Here is an 18,578-nt window from a genome sequence, read left to right on the forward strand (position 1 = left end):
TCACAGCTAATCAAATTTCGGTATCACAGTGCTGACATCTCTTCTTGCATCACAGTCAATCAGATTTCAGCATTAGCTGAAAACGCGGCTGAGCAACGTTCCCAACAGACGTGACTCCCCAGCTCGAGATGTCCGTGTGTGAAGTGTTCATTGGCACCAAAAAATTCTGCATGCACAGCTGCATCTGCTTTTTCTTCCCCCCAGACAAACACCTCGCTCTTTAAGGGTCTAAAAGGGTCTTTTAGGGTCCTGTTTGCTGCCAGCCTTTCCACAGTGACCTGATGCAAGCCCACCCAGCACTGCTATAAACAGGTATTAGCACAGGCCTGTGCGGATGAAAAACGGGTTTTACCGCATTAATCCGCCCGAAGCATCTCGCAGAGCACATCGATTAAGAGAACCCTGATAACCAATTAATTTCTAAGAAATATTTCGGTTTGTTCTGCAGCTTCGTGGCAGACATCAACGAATTCTCCTCCTCAGCTGAATCCGCCCGAGTGAAACACGCAACGGGACGTTTTAAAAGGACTTTTTACAACTCCGGGCAAACATCCAGTTGTAGCTGCGAGTTTAACAGTTCCTTTGTGATTGGAGTGAGAGCAGAGCAGCTCCTGCCCAGCCCTCTGTGAGCACATTTTGAAGTCTCTGTACACTCTGTCCTCACCTGTGATTTGTTTCTTTCAAGACACCTACATCTGCTTTCATTTTTTGGGTCACGAAATTTCAGTTTCATTTCAATTTCAAATGATTAAAATTATGTAAAAATGCCACGACATCAAGGAAAAAAGTTATTTTAAAACGGAAAAAAAAAAAAAAATCAAAACATTTCATTTCGGAAACGTCAAAACAAGTTGTTTTCCTTGACTCAACAAGAACCCGGTAGCATCCTTTTCTTCTTCTTTTTTTTTTTTTCCCTTCTGTCAGAGATGAAATTCCAAGGAAATCAGCATCGCTTCACGGAGCTGCTTTACAGGACTACACATCCCGACTGAATAAACTCTGCCAAACTTTCCCCAGTAGGTTTTAATCAGCTGGGGCCACAAATCAAAACAAAATCACCTCGATGAAGCTCTGCTCAGTTCAAATCCAATCCCACGGAACCCGTGGCACAGTGAGCTATTCCCACGTGCAGGAAGGGATGTGAAGGCACAGAACAACCTTTGCACAAGCCTGGGATGAATTCCCAGCTCCCTCACACACTTACCACGTGGCTGAGTGTGATTTATTGAGATCAATACTCAGGATACTCAAGTGTTAAACTCCCACTGAGCTCCAGGGGAGCTTGGTGCTTAAAGCACTCCAAGAACGCGGCCTTTAACCTCCCTTGGATGTGTCTGTAAAACAAGGATCCCATCCCCTTGTTTTGCAGGGATTTTGCAAAGGCTGATCGGTGAGAAGGCAGGAAGAGCTCAGGTGCTGGAGTTACACAACTGCGTCTCCCCGATTAAAACCGCGGCGCACTTCTCGGGCCAGCCCTTCACCTGCTCACCTGCAGCGGCTGCTCCCGAGGGCGGGGCAGAGCTCCCTGCTGCTGTGTTCTCCTAATCCAGCTGTGCCCACAAATCCAGCTGTGCCCACAAATCCAGCTGCACAGCTCCCTGCAGCTGTGCCCATGTAAATCAGCTACACATCTCCCAGCTGTGCTCTCATAATGCAGCTGCAAATCTCCCTGCAGCTGTGCCCTCAAATCCAGCTGCACATCTCCCAGCTGTGTTCTCATAATCCAGCTGCACATCTCCCTCCAGCTGTGCCCCCAAATCCAGCTGCACATCTCTCTCCAGCTGTGCTCTCATAATGCAGCTGCACATCTCCCTCCAGCTGTGCCCCCAAATCCAGCTGCACATCTCCCAGCTGTGCTCTCATAATCCAGATGTGCTCTCATAATCCAGCTGCACATCTCTCTCCAGCTGTGCCCTCAAATCCAGCTGCACATCTCCCAGCTGTGTTCTCATAATCCAGCTGCACATCTCCCTCCAGCTGTGCTCTCATAATCCAGCTGTGCTCTCATAATCCAGCTGCACATCTCCCTCCAGCTGTGCCCCCAAATCCAGCTGCACATCTCTCTCCAGCTGTGCTCTCATAATCCAGCTGCACATCTCCCTCCAGCTGTGCCCCCAAATCCAGCTGCACATCTCCCAGCTGTGCTCTCATAATCCAGCTGTGCTCTCACAATGCAGCTGCAGATCTCCCTCCAGCTGTGCCCCCAAATCCAGCTGCACACCTGCCTGCAGCTGCGCCCACCAACCCTCTGGGCTGCCCCATCTCTGGGTCAGAAAAGGGAAAATCCCACCGTGCAGCACACTCCCACCCTCCGCAGAGCCCTGGGCTCCCCGCTCATTTCACAGCCCTGAGCAAGCCCCAGCCTCCTCTGGGGACACAAATCCCCCAAAGCCCCTCGCTCCTTGCCGTGAACAGAGGTCATTATTTTGACAAATTAGTTAAATCTCTCTCAGTCAGCAACGGGGACCCTGAATTATTCAACACGCATCTGTCTTCTCCCCTTACAAAAATGGCCTGTGAAGCAATAAGTGTATTTCACTTGAACCACTTCTGAAAGATGTGAGACAGTTTGGGTTCACTCCAATGCCCCTTGAAGTCAATGCTGAGCCTTTCATTTAATTTTCATTTAATTAATTTCATTAAATCTGCAGATGATGCCAAGCTGGGAGGGGTTAGAAGTTCTCTGGAGAACAAGCTCAGAATTCAAAATGATCTTTGTAGTGTACGAAAGTATCGGAAATAAACAGATGAGATTGAGGAAGGGTTGGATGGAAACAATTAAGTGCAGGATGGGGAAGATTGGCCCGGTGACATCAGTGGAGAAAAGGATTTGGGCTGGAGAGGATCTGACAAGAAACTCCCCAGCTCTGGGGACCACTGAGGACGGGAGGATGATAATTAACAACTGCAGAAACATTTCAGATCTGCTTAGGCAAATGACTTTCATGAATGTTTTCCACGGCTGGAAATGTTGTCCCTTTCATCTCATCTGGAAAATCTCAGTGGTTTTTACGCCTCAGAGTGAGATATGGGACGCACAACTTCTCCTGTCTGCAGCCCCTCCGTGTCCTCTACAAGAAATGCAGGTTTTTCTGGGTAAAAAACCAGGGACACAAGTATTTCATCTTTGTTCCTCAGATTCAATATTGATCACAAAAGCAGGTCCTGTTGTACCGGGAAATAAGTTTTGCAGAGGCAGAAGAACACAGCCCAGTGAAATCCTCCCCTCCCAGCCGCCCTGAACTCCCAGAGGGCACAGAGCAGACTGTGCCCAGCACCTTTCCTGATCCCCTCGCTGCACTGAAGTCCAGCAGTTTCTGTGGCTGGCGTGCAGTTAAATAAGTTTGCAGTGCACAAAGGAAATATCACTTCCAACTTCCTTCTTTCCTTATTAGACGTGAGAAAATGCTGAAGATATTATTCTGTATTTATTAAATAGGCATTGGTTGTGAAGCATTCTGACGTGCAAGACAAACCACTGCCTGAAAACTGATGACATTTCGTTAAATCAAGAAGATTCAAGGGGAATAAAAAAAAGGATTAAAAAGATGGGAGAAAAGGCACCCTGTTCTCCTGAGACAGCCAAACAAAAGGCTGGTTCAGGACCAGCGAAATCACTGTGGATCAATGCTGCCTCATCTCTTTCTTCACACCGTCAAGTGAAATAATAACAACAATGGTGCCGCTGATGAACATTTTATATTTGAGCCATTCCCATCACCTAACAGCATTTCACAAAAAAAACCTCCTGACAACACTCCGTAAAGCACATCACTGAGGGCTCAGTGCCTGCGCCACAGATGTGCCTCTGTGCATTTTCTCCTGTAAAAACCTGCTCATCTGGCACAGATATCATTATCCTCGTCGTGGGGATGAAGGAATTAACTGTCTACAAAGCTTTCCCCTGGCCACGGAGTGCTGGGGAATGTTACCTGGGGTGGGAAATGAAGCCTCATTACTGTGACGTCGGAGAATAATCAGCCAAACAACAGAAATAAGCTACATTCAGCAGAAATAGGAAAGCCAGGCCAGAAACATTTCCTCTCACAGAGCCTAGAAAAAGAATTATTAACCAAGCCCACACTCGTGGAAGGGGGAGAAGCCCAGGTGAGGACTGAGGAGATGCAGTTTCTGTTTCATCTCTGCCATCTGACCTCCCGAAAGGTGGTTTGTTTTTTCTGTGCTCTGTTTATTCACGAATGTTTTATTCACGGCTATTGGTGTCACAGGACGGGCTCTGGTGGGCCCTGCAGCTCCTGGGCACTGGGGCTCAGTGCTGCTGGGAGGTGAATTTCCCAATGAAGATGTGCTCAAACAGACGGTGCCAGGCAGGAGCAAAGCCTGTCCCTGCCCAGCTCTCACCAGACACAGCCCTGGGGCTCTCAGAGAGCTCTCAGAACATCCCCAAAGTCAGTGCCGAGCAGAAAACCATCGGCTTTTCTCCCCATAACCGCATAAGAAAGGGCAGGTGTGCCCCAGCTCCCGCAGAGCCCAGGGCAGGGCAGAGCCAGGGGAGAGCCGAGCATCCTGCTGCCACCCTGCGCCCCTCCAAGCTGCCTCCTCCTCTCAGAGAAATGACAGGAGCAACGCACTCAATAAAACGCTTCAGGAGCTGGGTTCAGCCAGGATGGGGAATCGAAGGTGGAGGATAATTTGAAAGCATTTTGTAAGATTTTTGCTGCTTGTTCCCCATTGACTCTGATGGGAGCCGTGCTGCTTTGATCTCCCCAACGCTTTCACACTCCTTCCATCCTGACAAGCACTCAGAGCACGGATCTATTTACCGGGAAATTGAGGTGAGTCCTGCAGCTTGCTATCTGAACTATCATCAAAGAGCCCTGAGGAGAGAACAGCCAGACAACAGAAGAGGCTCACCTGAGCACAAAGCACCCCCGGTGTGGGCACACCCTGCACGTTCTGTGTTTAGGGACGGACGGTGTGAATAACAAACTCCCAGGGCTGATCAATCCCCCTCAGGTGAACCAGGGCTGGCTGCCTCAGCAAGATCCTCCGCACTCGCTCAGATTATTCAGATTTTTTTTTTTTTCTTTTTCAGCAGCAGAGGTGATCCCCACCATGCAAAATCGTGTTATAAGAAGAGAAAAGCTGATTACAGGATGTGCAGAGCTCCTGCCTGGGCTGCTCTCTGCTGTGTCTCCCCCGAGCTCTGTACACCTCCAGTGCACTGAGACACTGCAGGCAGGAACAGGGCCCTTAATCCTTTTCCTGGGATTTGTCTGAAAAGCAGGACTCCACGTGAAGGAGAAGGGAAAAGAAGATGGGATATTTGCAAGAGAACCATGACTGCTGCAAATCTCAGCGTGGAGTTATTCAGACCTTCAGGACGGCTGGGAATGAAGCTGCAATTCCCGTTTGTTGGTTTCCAAACTAACAGAGAGTTGTTCTATCAGCGTCAGGTATTGAGAGGAGGTTTCAGCAGGATTTCACCTGGACCCTGGAGCCTCCTTCCCTCAGACAGGTGCAGACAGGGCAGATTTCTGTTCCCCTGCAGCCAGGGATGGAGGGCTGAGCCCTGAAAGGCTTTTCCCAAACTGGAACAAATCTCCGCACGTTTGCAGACACTCGGACGGAGATGTCGCTCACACGGGATCTGCTGTCCCACTCCTGGCAGGGACAGAAAACCATCCAGACAACGGCCTGGACAACTCATTTCCTCCAAATCCCCACTGCCGGCTGCCGTGGAAAGTCACTGTGGAGGCTCTTTGGATTCCAGCAACTCCTTATTCCTGGGACTCCTTGTAAAACTTCTGACTGAATTTATGAGAAAAGGTGATTTTCTTAATACAGGAACTGTGCCCTGCAGGAGCAAGCTGCCTTGCAAGACATTACTCCTCACACAATTTTGAAGTTCACCTGCCTTAAGCAAATCTGGCTGTTTCAGCTAAAAGTTGTGCAGCCCTGGGCATTCTTAATCAGATGAGCAGATGATCTTTTTAACACCTCGAGTTTCTGAGTTCCGTATCATTCACTAAATCAATCTCCCTTTCATCATCTGTATTTATACTGATGCCCAATTCCATTACAACTCTCTCTTATGCTTTCTCAATTTCCTCTATTATTCTTTTTTAGGTCTATAATACAATTCCAGTGCCTCACTCAGAGGCTGTCACTTCGTATTTACGAGCTGAGACCTGAATGCGCATTATCACTTTATTTTTATGAAAATCCACGATAACTAACGCACTGATTCAATTTCCACCGAGAGGCTTTGTGTTTAGTTTCCTGTCTGGCCTCTAACCTTCATTCCTCCACACAAACTTTTACATCTCTATTTACATTCCGGGATCATTAAAGTTCTTTTCATCTCCCTGTCTCAACGGCTTCAGGAGCTGTAATGGATTTGGGCAGGAGTTTAATTAGGAACTGCTCTGTTCTGTATTTCAGGGTACGTTTCAGGAAAGGGTGAAATGTGCCCTGGCAAATGAAAGGCTTGATGTAAACCCCCAGGAGCCCAGGCTAGGTGAGTTTTAGTGGAGCAGAGTGGCAGAACCTGGTTCTGGGTCCATCCCAAGCTGGCACTCGTTTTAGATCAGAGTAAGAAAATCACCCTCAGCAGTTTCCCTCTGTTTTGCCACGCAGACACAAGCAGGCTGACCCCAGCAAGGCTCTTCCTTGTTTTCTTTCTCCAGGGAGCGTGGAATATCCCAGAGCTCCATCTCAGAGCCCCTGTGGCCAGTGTGGCCCCTGCTCTGGGCCACCTGCACTCCTGTCCTGCTGGGAAGGGCGCGGGAACCACACGAGGCTGCTCCAGGGAACCGGGCACTGCAGGGGCAGCTCCGGGCTCAGGGGCCAGGCTGGGCTCAGCGAAACACCAAACTCCCCTGAAGTGGAGTCAGGAACACTGCCTGGGTGATGGCCTCCTTACGGCTCTGTGATTCATTAACTCATTCATACTCAGGGCAGCCCTGCAGCGCCCACGGGATCTGCCAGCACGGACTGGGCAGGCTGGGACTGGCGCCAGGACACACCGGGCTCCAGCAGCACTGTCCCAGCTGCTCCTTCCCTGTGCTGCTCAGGGAAGGAAGTTCCCTCTCAGGTGATGAGATTCTGGGACCACCCCGTTCCTTCTTCTTCCCCAGCCATTTCCTTCCTGCAGTTTCCCTGTGCTGAGCACACTTTATGGTGCTCAGTGTCTCGTTTTATCCACTCGACAGCAACAAAACCACCAGGCAGGCCCTGAAGGGAGCTCCTGTCAGTAATTAGCCTTGCTGGAGATGAGCTGATAGCTGCCAGCTCCAGAGTGCAGGGTGAGGTTAATCACACCTCGCACAGCCGCAGAGAAATGAGTATCAGTGAACCCTGTCCCCCTGAATCTGCCAGGGAGCAGAGAGCCCCAGATGAGATCAGACACACACGCGTTGTTTAACCGGGGAACAAAGGGCAGGATTCGGAGAACCTCCCGTCGAGGTGTCTCCAGGAATCAGCAGAGCGCACGGGCTGCACTGCCAGAGGGGCTGGCGCTGCCGCTGCTGTCCGTGGGCCCTGCGAAACCCCCACCACGGGATCCTCAGCCCCAGGGAAACTCTGCCTCTCCAGGTTTGTTACAGGCCCGAAACTCAGCCCAGCATCACAAACGTCTGGAGAACTTCCAAGGAAACACGGGCTGCCTTGTGGCACTGAACAAGTGGAGCTGGCTCTGGCTGCTGTTTGCTCTCAGACAAACCCACCCCGTGACAGCCAGAGCCCGGCTCACACACAGACAACCTCCCAGGGAGGAACAGAATTCCTAATTCCTCTCCTGCTCATCTCACGAAGCGCAGCGCAATCCCATTAACCACACCGGGTTAAATTTGGATTCCCAGCGGCAGGGAGGAGATGCAGCCATTAACAGGAGTTGTGTGCGTGGGTGCGCGTGAGACCGACTTCCTCTCGCAGGGGCAGCCAAGTGCCATTGATAAAATGCTCCCAGACAATGCAGAAAATACACTTTAGTGCCATCCACCGTGCCTCCAGAAGCCTCCTCATCGGGGCAAATGATACTGCCCCTCATTACTGAGGTTCTCCCCGCTCCCTCTCTGGCCTTCAGAGGAATGAAATGGAGCATGTCATGGAACGTCACATTCCCAGGTTTCATCCTGCCGTCAGCTCCAGGTCTGCACAAAAGCTCCAACACTACAACAGCTTCTCACATGCTCACAGACGCTCCAGCAAATTGCTGAGGGCACTCAAATCCCCAAGTCCAGAGAAGATGCCCCGAATTTCCTCAAACAAAACCCCTTTACAGCTGCAAAATAATTACCTGCTTGCAAATAATCCCATTATTTTTAATAGTTATTATACGGAACAGATTATTTAGGTTGGGAGAAAATATCAGCTTTGTATAATACCCACCTGCTCTAAATACACAGTTACTCTTTTAGTTAAAATTGAAGAGCCATTAAAGCCACTTTTTGTAGGTGCTTAGGTTTCTAATTTGCAATTAAATTAATTGGATTTGAATGCCTAAATTGATTCAGAAATCAGGCTTATCATCCAATAACCAGTTAAACAAGAACCACAGGGAAGTTGTTCAGCATTTCTGTGGGGAGCTGATGAGGGAAACCAATGGCACTGGCGCGTCCTACAAATAAATACAGAATCACAGGAAAGGCAGGAGAGCAGAGCCTGTCACACTGTAAAACACGAGAAAAGTTACAGATAATCATCTCTAAGTAATAAGCTGCACTCAGGTAACTCCTCCAGCACTTTTCAGATGTGTTTCACTGCTTTACCTCCTTTTCTCTTGAAATATTCGAGTTCTGCATAATTTTTTTTATATATAACTGCAAAGAGAAAAAGGTACACGGGGAGCCAAAAGTCACCATGCTAAAAGGAATGCAAAATGGTCCAGAGAGTGAATAAGAGAGAAGAAATCTTCAGTCTGACCTGCACAGACTCTGTTATGTAAGAAATGGGAAAATATCTCTAAGTCCTTCCTTACTCAGCCCACTGATGCTTTATCACGACAGAGTTTTGTATGGGCTGTGATGAAGTGAAATTTAACAGGAGCCATTTCTGTGCTCTGTCCTAGTTAAGGTTATGCACGTTATTAACAACCCTAATGATGTTTATACATTTCATTTGACATCTCAAAGCACTCCTCGGGGATTTAGCATCAATGCCCTTTATCTGCCGAGGAAATTCAGCACCATCACGCACCTTCTGTGTGTGTTTCTGCTGAGACAGAGCAAACAAACCACGTGCCAGGGCCCACAGTGGCACAGTCAGAGCACAGGGCAGAGCCCACCGTATCACACTGCAGTGCAGCGCCTCGGAAACCAGCCCAGGGGATATCCAGTTGTTACCCAAGCCTATTAGGGAAGGAATGAAAACTGAGTGTCACACGCTGTGTGCAGGCTGAGCCCTTATTAGAGCCTCTGCAACGCCTAAAATCCCACGCCAGGTTAAAGAAACCATTCGGATTCCTTCCTTCATTAAACCAAAGCAGAGCAGGACAGCATTAAAACTTCAGCTTCATTACGGCCTTTCTGTGACCCCAGCCTTCCCAAGTCCTGCAGCCTCCCCTTCTCCTGCAGATCCATGGCCAGAATTGTTCTGCCAGATGCCTCGGAGAGCCCCAGGAGCCCTGCAAGTACTGCACAGCTGGTGCCCAGGGTCCTCCAGCTCCGAGCAGCAGGTTCTCTGTTAAGCACAGAACATGAGCCTCGCCCTCAGCAAACACTGACACAGTCCCCGCATTTGAGCACGTTTAAATCGGCTGAAAATACCTCGTCACGTCTATGTTCTAGCAGCACCAACCCCTTCCACACCCAATGCGACGCCTGGACAGCCCCGCAAATGAAAAGCGAAGACCTCCAGTGGCTGTGAGAAGTCCTAAATTGGGCTGGGCGGACATCAATTGCCTCGGCACTGTGTAGGTTTTTACCCAGAGCTTTGTGCCAGAGCGCAGGGCCGGCACCAGGAGCTATGAATGCCTCACCTGGTCAGGAAAAGTGGCAGACGGTCACTGAACACTCCGGGAACTTTCTGCGAGGAAGAACGGCAATTTATAACCATTAACGCCAGCTCCTGTTTGGGAGGCAGGTGTGAGTGGATGATCTGAGCCCAATTTAGCTCTGATTTTACCCGGGTAACATCACGCTCCGCCGCCTTAGCGCCGGGCAGGGAGCAGGGAACTCATTTCCCTCCGCAGTGTCTGCTCCTCCCTCCCTCAGTTTTCTCCAGGGACAGACCACAGATCTCTTCTCACGGAGATGATGGAGTGTCGCTCTGATTTTTCAGCCTCCTGATAGTTTGCATTTTCTGCTGGAGCTTTCTCACGCTTGTAACAAAACCAAAGCTGATATTTTGTAAAGAATACGTTCCTTTCCAGGGGGAAGGACGAACTGATGGACTCCTGGTTTGACCACTGGGCTCAGAGAGGTGTTAACCTCGTCCCCCAATCCCTGATCAAACTCCAAAGACTATGGAAGTCGAGATCCCAAAGATAAAGTTCCTTCTTTCTCGTCTCACATCCCGACGGGTGAGTGCGGTTCTTTTCGCGTCCTCTAATGACAACGGAGCGTTTCCCAAACCCAGGGATCAGCATGCAACGAGTGTTCAGCGGGGCTGGAAAGCAGCTGAAAACCCCTGAATGCCCTCTGCCAGTCCAGGGGGTTTGGACATCATTCCCACAGGGAGTTCTCCCCCTGCACAGATCTGACACTCAGAAACAGCCTGGAAAACCTCCACCCTCCTTGCCGAGGGGATGCAAGGGCTGGGATCAGCCTCCTTCAGGGGTGGGATAATGATGTGACAGCACGGGAATGCCTGTGCAAAGCCTTGGGGTCATTTCAACAAACTGAGAACAGAAAGAGGCACCTCTCACCCTCTGCTGCTCGTTCCCAGAGTCACTCCTGCCCAGCCGGGCACTGGGAGCATCCCAAACCCTGGCCGAGCAGGCAGGGTTCAGCTGATTTAAACGTGCTCAGTGTTTGCTGAGCGTGAGGCTCATGTTCTGTGCTTAACAGAGAACCTGCTGCTCGGAGCTGGAGGACCCTGAATACTTACAGGGCTCCTGGGGCTCTCCGAGGCAACTGGGAGAACAAGGGATGATTCTGGACATGCATCTGGACATGCACCATCCACCCGAGCAGGCAGGTGATGCACAGCTCACTCACCAAAAAAAAAAAAAAGGAATGGATTCATTTTCACTCCTGGGCAGCAGAGCCAGGGATGGCGAGCAGTGACAGGAGTGACCTCAGCACACTGGGGACACTCCTCAGCCCCTTCTGGGGTCAGCAAAGGGTTACATTTGCTCCCTGGGATCCCCCCTGGCATCACTGTTGGGATATTCTTTAGATTTTGCCTCATTCTTTTTATGGATCTAGACATAATCCTCCCTGTAAAGGAGGAGAAATACCCACAGGAAGAGATTATCATCCCTGGCTCCACAAGAACACTTTTTTTTTTTTTTTCCCATGAAGCCCAAAGCCCCCAGATTCTTTGGTATCTTCTGTAGAATTTTGAAGAAGCCTCAATTCAGAAATTATTTGGATTTTTCCATTACAGAGAAGTTTTTTATCATATAAGCTTACAGCCTTTCAAAAGTATAAAGGAAGTGCAGGCAAGAGTGACTGTGGCAGTCCCACGGGGGTTTTCAGTCTGGATGATTACAAAAAGGCAAATAACACCACAGAAACCTCCTTCCTTCCCGAGCTTCACATCAGAATGATGAATTGGCAGAATATGAAAGAGACAAATCCAGTCACTCCAGCAGCTTTAGGTGAGTTTCAGACAATTCCTGGGAGACGCAAGTCTGTCCTGTTGGTTCCACATTCAGAATTCATCTTTGCCACGTCTGTTTCTCAGAGCAGAGGGAGATTAAAATTCTGCCTTCCTCCTTTATAACCAACACCAGCAGCACATGAACTGAGCTCTACAGTTATTATCACAACTCTCAGTTTTGACAGTGCATTTTCCTGAGTTTGTCCTCTATCCCGATTCCTAGCGCAGAGCAGAAGAAGCATTTTTAATTTTTAAAGCTGCTCCCTCCTAAGGTGAAAAGGTCAGGCAGATCCCGATGTCGGGAACACTGACACTGAGCCGGAATGACAGGACATGATTTCATCATTTTCTACCGAAGTGAAATGATTAGACATCGCAGGAAATAAAAACATGCATTTGCTGACTTGGATCAAGATTGTTTCCAAGATGGATCAACATTTTTCGGGGGTGGAAATAAGGCAGTTCAGCCGGTGGGAGAAATCCTATTTCATTATGGGAAACCACGGCATGAACTTGACCCTCACTGAACTCTCAAGGCACAGAAGGATCAATTATGTCGTATATTATGTATATAAAATATTGCACATTCAGGTGAGCCGGTTTAGCAGATCACTGCTTGCTCTTCCTGGCTCTTCGCTTTGCCCCGTGCCCAGGGCAGGGGGATTCCCTCTCTCCTGTCCCTGTCCCAATCCCCTGGAGCCAGCACAGCCTGAGCACTCAGTTTTTAGGCTCAGTGAGCCACAATGAGCATTTAATTCACTCTTAGCTTGGCTTAAACATGACAGATCACCGGGAAACGGGGATTCCTCCCACTCCTGGTGTGAAAGGGTCGTGTGTCCTGGCGGTGCCTCCACTGGGAGCTCCCAGCTTTGCCCTTGGCAGCTGGAAATGTGTGCGACCACGGGGATGCGGGAGTGACCTGTGAGGGGAATATCCACGGGCTGCACTGAGGCACAGGGCAGGGATCTGCAGCTGAGCAGCACACTAAATCCCGGCCTCCACTGTCTTCTCCCTTTGATTTTTTTCTCTGGCTCTGTCACTCCAGCGACTTCAGAAGAATTCAACTTCTCCCTGAAGTGCGCCAGTGCGAGGAGGAAAAGGAACAGCTGTTGAAAGTTTCATGCTTTAAAACACCGCCTGCTTCGGGCCACTTTAAGTGCTCTGACACTTCAGCTTCCACGCAGACTGTCACAGGATTAACAAGATGTTATTTTGCCGCTGATAAAACCACACTAAGCGTCAGTGAAAGATTCATTAGCCTGCAGTAATATTTTACAAATTGCCTAGTGTGCTGCTCTCCCCTCATAACCTGCAGCTGGAATTGAACAATTAAACCCCAAGATGCAAATGGACCAAAACTTAGAAAAGTGTGAGACCCCGTGACCGTTTGTCCATTTTGTGACCATTTTGGGTCCATTTTGGGTCCATTTTGGGTGCATTTTGTGAACATTTTGGGTCCATTTTGTGACCATTTTGGGTCCACCTTGGTGCAGCCCTGGCCAGGCTCTTGTCCTGCCCAAGGTGTTCCCTTAAAGGTCTTTTAATAAATCTCTACTTTATTCTCCTAGCTCTGTCCAGTCTCTGTTCCAGCTCAGCCTTCCCAAGGCGTCTCCACAATCCCCCTTTCACCCTCCCCGGCAGCCCTGGCACAGCTCCAGCTGCTCCAGGAGGAATCAGCTGAAAGGGTTTTGGCGGAAAAACTCACAGGTTTGGATAAAAACTCACAGGTTTGGATAAAAACACACAGGTTTGGATAAAAATTGACGGGTTTCCAATGGAGTTCTCTAAGAAATACACAGTACACCACAAGAAAGGGGCAGAGGAACTGAACCCTGGTCCCAGTGTTCTGTTCACCAGCACTCTGTGACTCCTGGCAGCTGTCAGGTGTCTGATCAAACAAAGTGAACCAAAAGGAGTTTTCGTTTCAGGGTAACCCGGATGCAGATTTTCAATTAACTCATCAAACTGGAAACCCAGAGCACTGCAAAGCGTTGCTCTGGAAAATTCCAGGGTCTGGTGAGCCTTGAAAAAAGAAAGGTCAATTTGGAAACAGAAATGTCTTTTCAAAATGGAAGATTAAAAGGAGCTGATTTTTCTTCTCTCCTTATTCTTGATTAAAATCATCTTTAGAGTTTACTCCTTACCAACAACTCAGCAAAAACAAAGTCTGCTCAAAACCCTCTCTTTTCTTTCCATGAGTTCAGTAGGAGTTTTACCACCTACAAACGGCCAGTACTTTACAGCACTTTGAAATTTGCCCCGTAACTTTTCTGTGTCTCGCAGCCCTCATTAGGGGCACAGAGTCCATAACACACTCCCATTTTTTGGTGTGGTTATTCTGCCATGCTGGACCAAAGAATTCCTGATAATCACCTGTCAATAAAAACGTCGTTTCAGTGGAACAAATTCTGCTCTGACCCATTCAGCCAAGTTCAGGTAGGTGCAGTGTGGCACAAAAGGAGTCAGGGCAGAGGCTGGACCAGCTCTTGAAAGTTCTTTGAAGTGTCAGATGAAAGAAGTGAGTAATAAATGTGGACCCCGCAACGAAAAGAAGAATGAGGTATCCTCGTTCTGCAAGGAAAATGAGCTTAACCTCATCATTAATCAACACCAAAACCCAGGAATAAAAGCTAAGCCACGAGGACATAATCAATCTGTTAGATGCTCCTTGACAGATGCATTGAAAAACAGCAACAGTGAAGAAGACCCACAGAAATGTAATCTTAATCTTTATGTTTCGACAGGCATCTTAAGCAGATTCTTCTCCCATTTTCTCTTCCCTACTCCAATGCCCAGAGAACAGAAACTCTAATTACTGCTGCACGCTGAAGGCTGGCCGGTAATTATCCATCTTTATCTTCATTAGGTGCCCGTGAACAAGGCTGGGTCTGAAGCAGGGCAGGTAAACTGCAAACTCCAGCCACATTTTCAATTAAGAGCTCATCTGAAACTGGCGACTCGTTTCAGCTCTGCAGAAACCCCAGCGCTGCTGCAGGAGCCCAGAACAGGCTGATCCCTGCTGGGGACAGCCCGGGGTGACACGGGGCTGGAATTATCACCCTCATTAACGGGGGGTGTGTGTGAGTGACACTGAACACACCAGCACTGCTTGGTGTATTCAAACTTCCGAATGCAAAACTGGGTTTTCTTCCATGTCTTTCAAATGATGTATTTGCTTTCAAAAGCTGAATTTTTTTTCCGAATTCACCAAAAAAATTAAACAGCAGATGAGTGAGTTAGCAAGGACTTAGTCCATTAACTCCCAAAACATAAGGACAAATAATTTCCTTCTGTTTGTGAATCCAGTTTTTAAATGGAGTCCAAGTTTTTAAATTAAATGTTTTTAAATGAAGTCCAACAATTCGCCATATTTGGCAGATTTACCAGATCCAAAAGGGCTTCACAGAAGGAAAAAAAATCCCCAAACCCCAAAGGTTCCTAATAATACAGCCAGAAAGACACACTGAAGCAGAAAATACACGGTGGCTAACCGGGTGAATAGGAACACTGAGAAGGTTCTAAAAGGGAAACATAAAAAATGCTAAACTTTGAAACTGCTGGGGTTCATCTCAGGTATGATAAATTACCATGAAGAAATTATTTAAAACAAGTCCAGTGAGCATAGATATTGCTTTTTTTTTTTTTTTGATCAGAAATGACAGCTCAAGAAAAACCATTTCCACCTCTGCCCAGCTCTGTTCTTCACTTACTCTGTGAATGAAACCACCAACCCCGTGGGTGTGTCTCAAACTCCCCATCTGATAATCACCAGAATTTACGCCTCTGTGCCTCCAGAGGCAGAAAACGAGCCAAAGGAGCCCAGGAAAAGCAGAACCCTCAGGAAAACCTCCCGGGGGCCAGGAGCTCAAAAAGGGGCAGGTCACAGAGTTAATGGGGTAACAGCAGCTGGGGAGGGTGGCCTGCAGGGTTTGGAATCCTTCTGGGGACACGCTGGTTATGTGAAAAATAAAATCAGTTTTAGCTTTGATTTGGAGCTGCGTCTCTCGTCTCCCGTTCCCTGGCAACAGGCACAGGGAGGAGTTTGTGAAGGGAGAGAAGCTGCTGCAGACAAGGCGAGTTCTGTGCCACCTCTGCACCTTGAGTGCCACCACCACCATGCTGGGCAGCTCCTGCCACCTGATCATTCATCCAGCAGATGGAAATATGCAGAATTCCCCGCAGGATTTTAGTGGGACTTGCTGCAAGTGCCTTCAAGAGGCACCCATTGCCTTGGGGCTCCAGTCTGAGCCTCCAATTTCAGGAAGGAAAAGGAGTTTCAAGGCACTCCTGTGGGCTCTCACCTCACCCTGAGCCAGCCCCAAGAGCAGCAGCACGGCTGCCAGCATTCCTGCCCCTACACAGCCCATGGAAAGGCACAGGGAGTCAGCTCTGGGAACCCTTCAGGAGTGGAAGTGTCAGAGAATCCTGAGGGTTTGATGAGCAGGACGGGAAATGGTGATTTTGTCTTTGGTTTGCTGCCCCACTGAAGCGAGCTGTGCAGCAGTAACAGCAAAAATAAAATCCTGGCGGAGGGCAGTCAGGGAAATGAAGGACTTGTTCCACGGGGGAACAGGCCTGTGCTCCCCTGTGCAAGGAGCACTCTGATCCTACCTTGATGACATCTTCATCTGAGGATCTGCACTCCACGGACTCCACGAGGTCAGTCACAGTCCCGTCATCTTCCACGGCAACCACCTTGACAGGGACAGCCACTGTCTTGCCAGTGAGGACAGCTGTGTTCAGGATCTCTGCTTCCTGAGAGGAAACAAAACAAAATGCCGCTTAATATCTGTACTTTGCCATTCTTTCATTACTTGGGAGTAATGAATTACTACAGGGGAGAAGCTGAGATTTTTCTCCTCTAAAGTATTCACATCAGAAAGAGCTTTTCCTCTTACTTAAAGAAATAGACACACTTCTGACTCAAAGCAATATTTAAAGAAGGAAAAAAAATCCCTCCTGGTCACTTGACAGCTGCTTTGCTGAGGCTGCCCCATCCTCACCGTGATCTGTAGGGAAGGGAGAAAGAGGATTTCACTCTGAGAACTGGAGAAGGAAATCCTCTCCCGCCCCCAGCACAAAAGCCCTTCAGATATTTTGAAATCATAATTCGTACAAGGGTGAGAATATCTGCCTGTCCGGTCAGGTCTGTCTCGAGCACTCAGCGCAGAACACACTGCTCAGGAAACCCAGTTCTCAGCTTTGCAATTAACTTTCCAGCTTGAAGTTTTCTTTGGGGTTTTTTTCCTACATTTGGGCTTTGCAGCCAGGTTTCTCAGGACCTTTTGCTGCTCCCCTGGGGCAGCCCGACAGAACAGTTGCAGTGAAGCACCCGCTGTAGTTACACAATCAGCTCTCGGGTCTCGGTGCTGGTGGTTTTGCAGGCAGCAATCTCATTTCCCTGGGATTGTTGGAGGCCACAGCACCTCCCGAGCTGCTCACACCTCGTGCCCAGCTGCAAAGAGCTGCTCCCCCAGCAGCACCAGCTCCCTCCCTCCCCGGATCCATTAGTGTGACCCTGGCAATTATTTCATAAAGCAAAGGGAACTTTAATAACCGAGCCTTTGAAACAGCGTGATTAATGAGGTCTGCTTACCAAAGGCAAATGTAATTTCCCCTGGTAAGAGCTTGTAACTGAGAATGATTCTCCAAAGCTCCGTGAATTTCTTTTTCGTGTTTTCCAGTGCTGGCTTTGGGTGTTCAGGACACAGAGTGAATCCCAGTCCTGCTGTTCCTGCCCCTGGCTGGGAATGTGACGCTGTTTTACACCACAACAACACAGACTCTGAGATTCAGCAGGCTGAAAATGACTCCTTGATTTCTGGGATGTGTCTCCCTTTTATACTATTTCACACAGACCAGTTGGATTGGTGACGCAGAGACAAACCTCTTCGCTCACATTGGTCAGAGCAGAGGGACAGCAAGGAGAAGTCCCTCCTAGGGAAAGGGATGAATAACAAAGGTACAGCTACAAAAACATTTCTCCTGTTGACAGAAAATTCCCTGGGAAAGGAATTTCAGAAAACCAAAACACCTCAGGCACGGAACCAGGGTTACAGGAATTCTGCTGCTGTTCCTGCCCCTGGCTGGGAATTTTGCTGCTGTTCCTGCCTGCTCTCCTGGCCTCCAGCACACCTGAACCCCGGGAATTGCTGCAGCCCTGCCCAGAGCCCCTGTGGGCCCCAACAACAACTCTCGCCCCAACAATAACCCTCACCCCAATAACTCTCACCCCAACAATAACCCTCACCCCAAGAAAACTCTCACCCCAACAACAACTCTCGCCCCAACAATAACCCTCACCCCAATAACTCTCACCCCAACAATAACCCTCACCCCAAGAAAACTCTCACCCCAACAACAACTCTCGCCCCAACAATAACCCTCACCCCAATAACTCTCGCCCCAACTCACCCTGCAGGGCACTCTGAAATGCTCCTGCAGGCATTTATTTACCGTTTAAACCACAAAAGAATGAGCGTTCCCCTGGTGAAAGCAGGCGAGGATGACTTCACTTGGAGGAAAGGAGCACGGTACTTATTTAGCAACACCCAGATTTACAGCTGAGAGCCTCAGCTGGTAAAAGCCATAAATCCGAAGAGTTACTAATTTCAAACGGTTGCTTTTTGCTGCCTGAGTGAAAAAGGAATCTCCTGAAGAAATACGGTGTTCTTCATCTCTAACTAACAGAAATTACAGGAGATAAGATGTCAGGGCACCTCAAGGATGGGAATAGTTATGTTTTCGCTCAAAGTTGATTCCCTCAGCAGCTGTTAAATCATGATGAACTTTCTCTAACTATTAACACAGCACATCTCTGTAATTCACTTACACTGGGCCCCTCCAACAAT

General features: G+C 48.8%; 1 protein-coding gene across 1 annotated transcript in view; it reads right to left on the reverse strand.

Annotated features, from left to right (window-relative positions):
- Window positions 1–18,578, reverse strand: part of TMEM132D (transmembrane protein 132D) — a 199,739-nt gene that overhangs the window by 17,852 nt on the left and 163,309 nt on the right. The window contains exon 5 of the mRNA XM_066199760.1: window positions 16,339–16,482. Within this exon, the coding sequence (XP_066055857.1) occupies window positions 16,339–16,482 (144 nt within the window). The remainder of the gene's footprint in view (window positions 1–16,338; window positions 16,483–18,578) is intronic.

The sequence above is a fragment of the Chamaea fasciata genome, unplaced genomic scaffold (genome assembly GCF_029207755.1).
Source record: "Chamaea fasciata isolate MVZ Bird 193981 ecotype frontalis unplaced genomic scaffold, bChaFas1.0.hap1 SCAF_18, whole genome shotgun sequence".
NCBI lineage: Eukaryota > Metazoa > Chordata > Aves > Passeriformes > Sylviidae > Chamaea > Chamaea fasciata.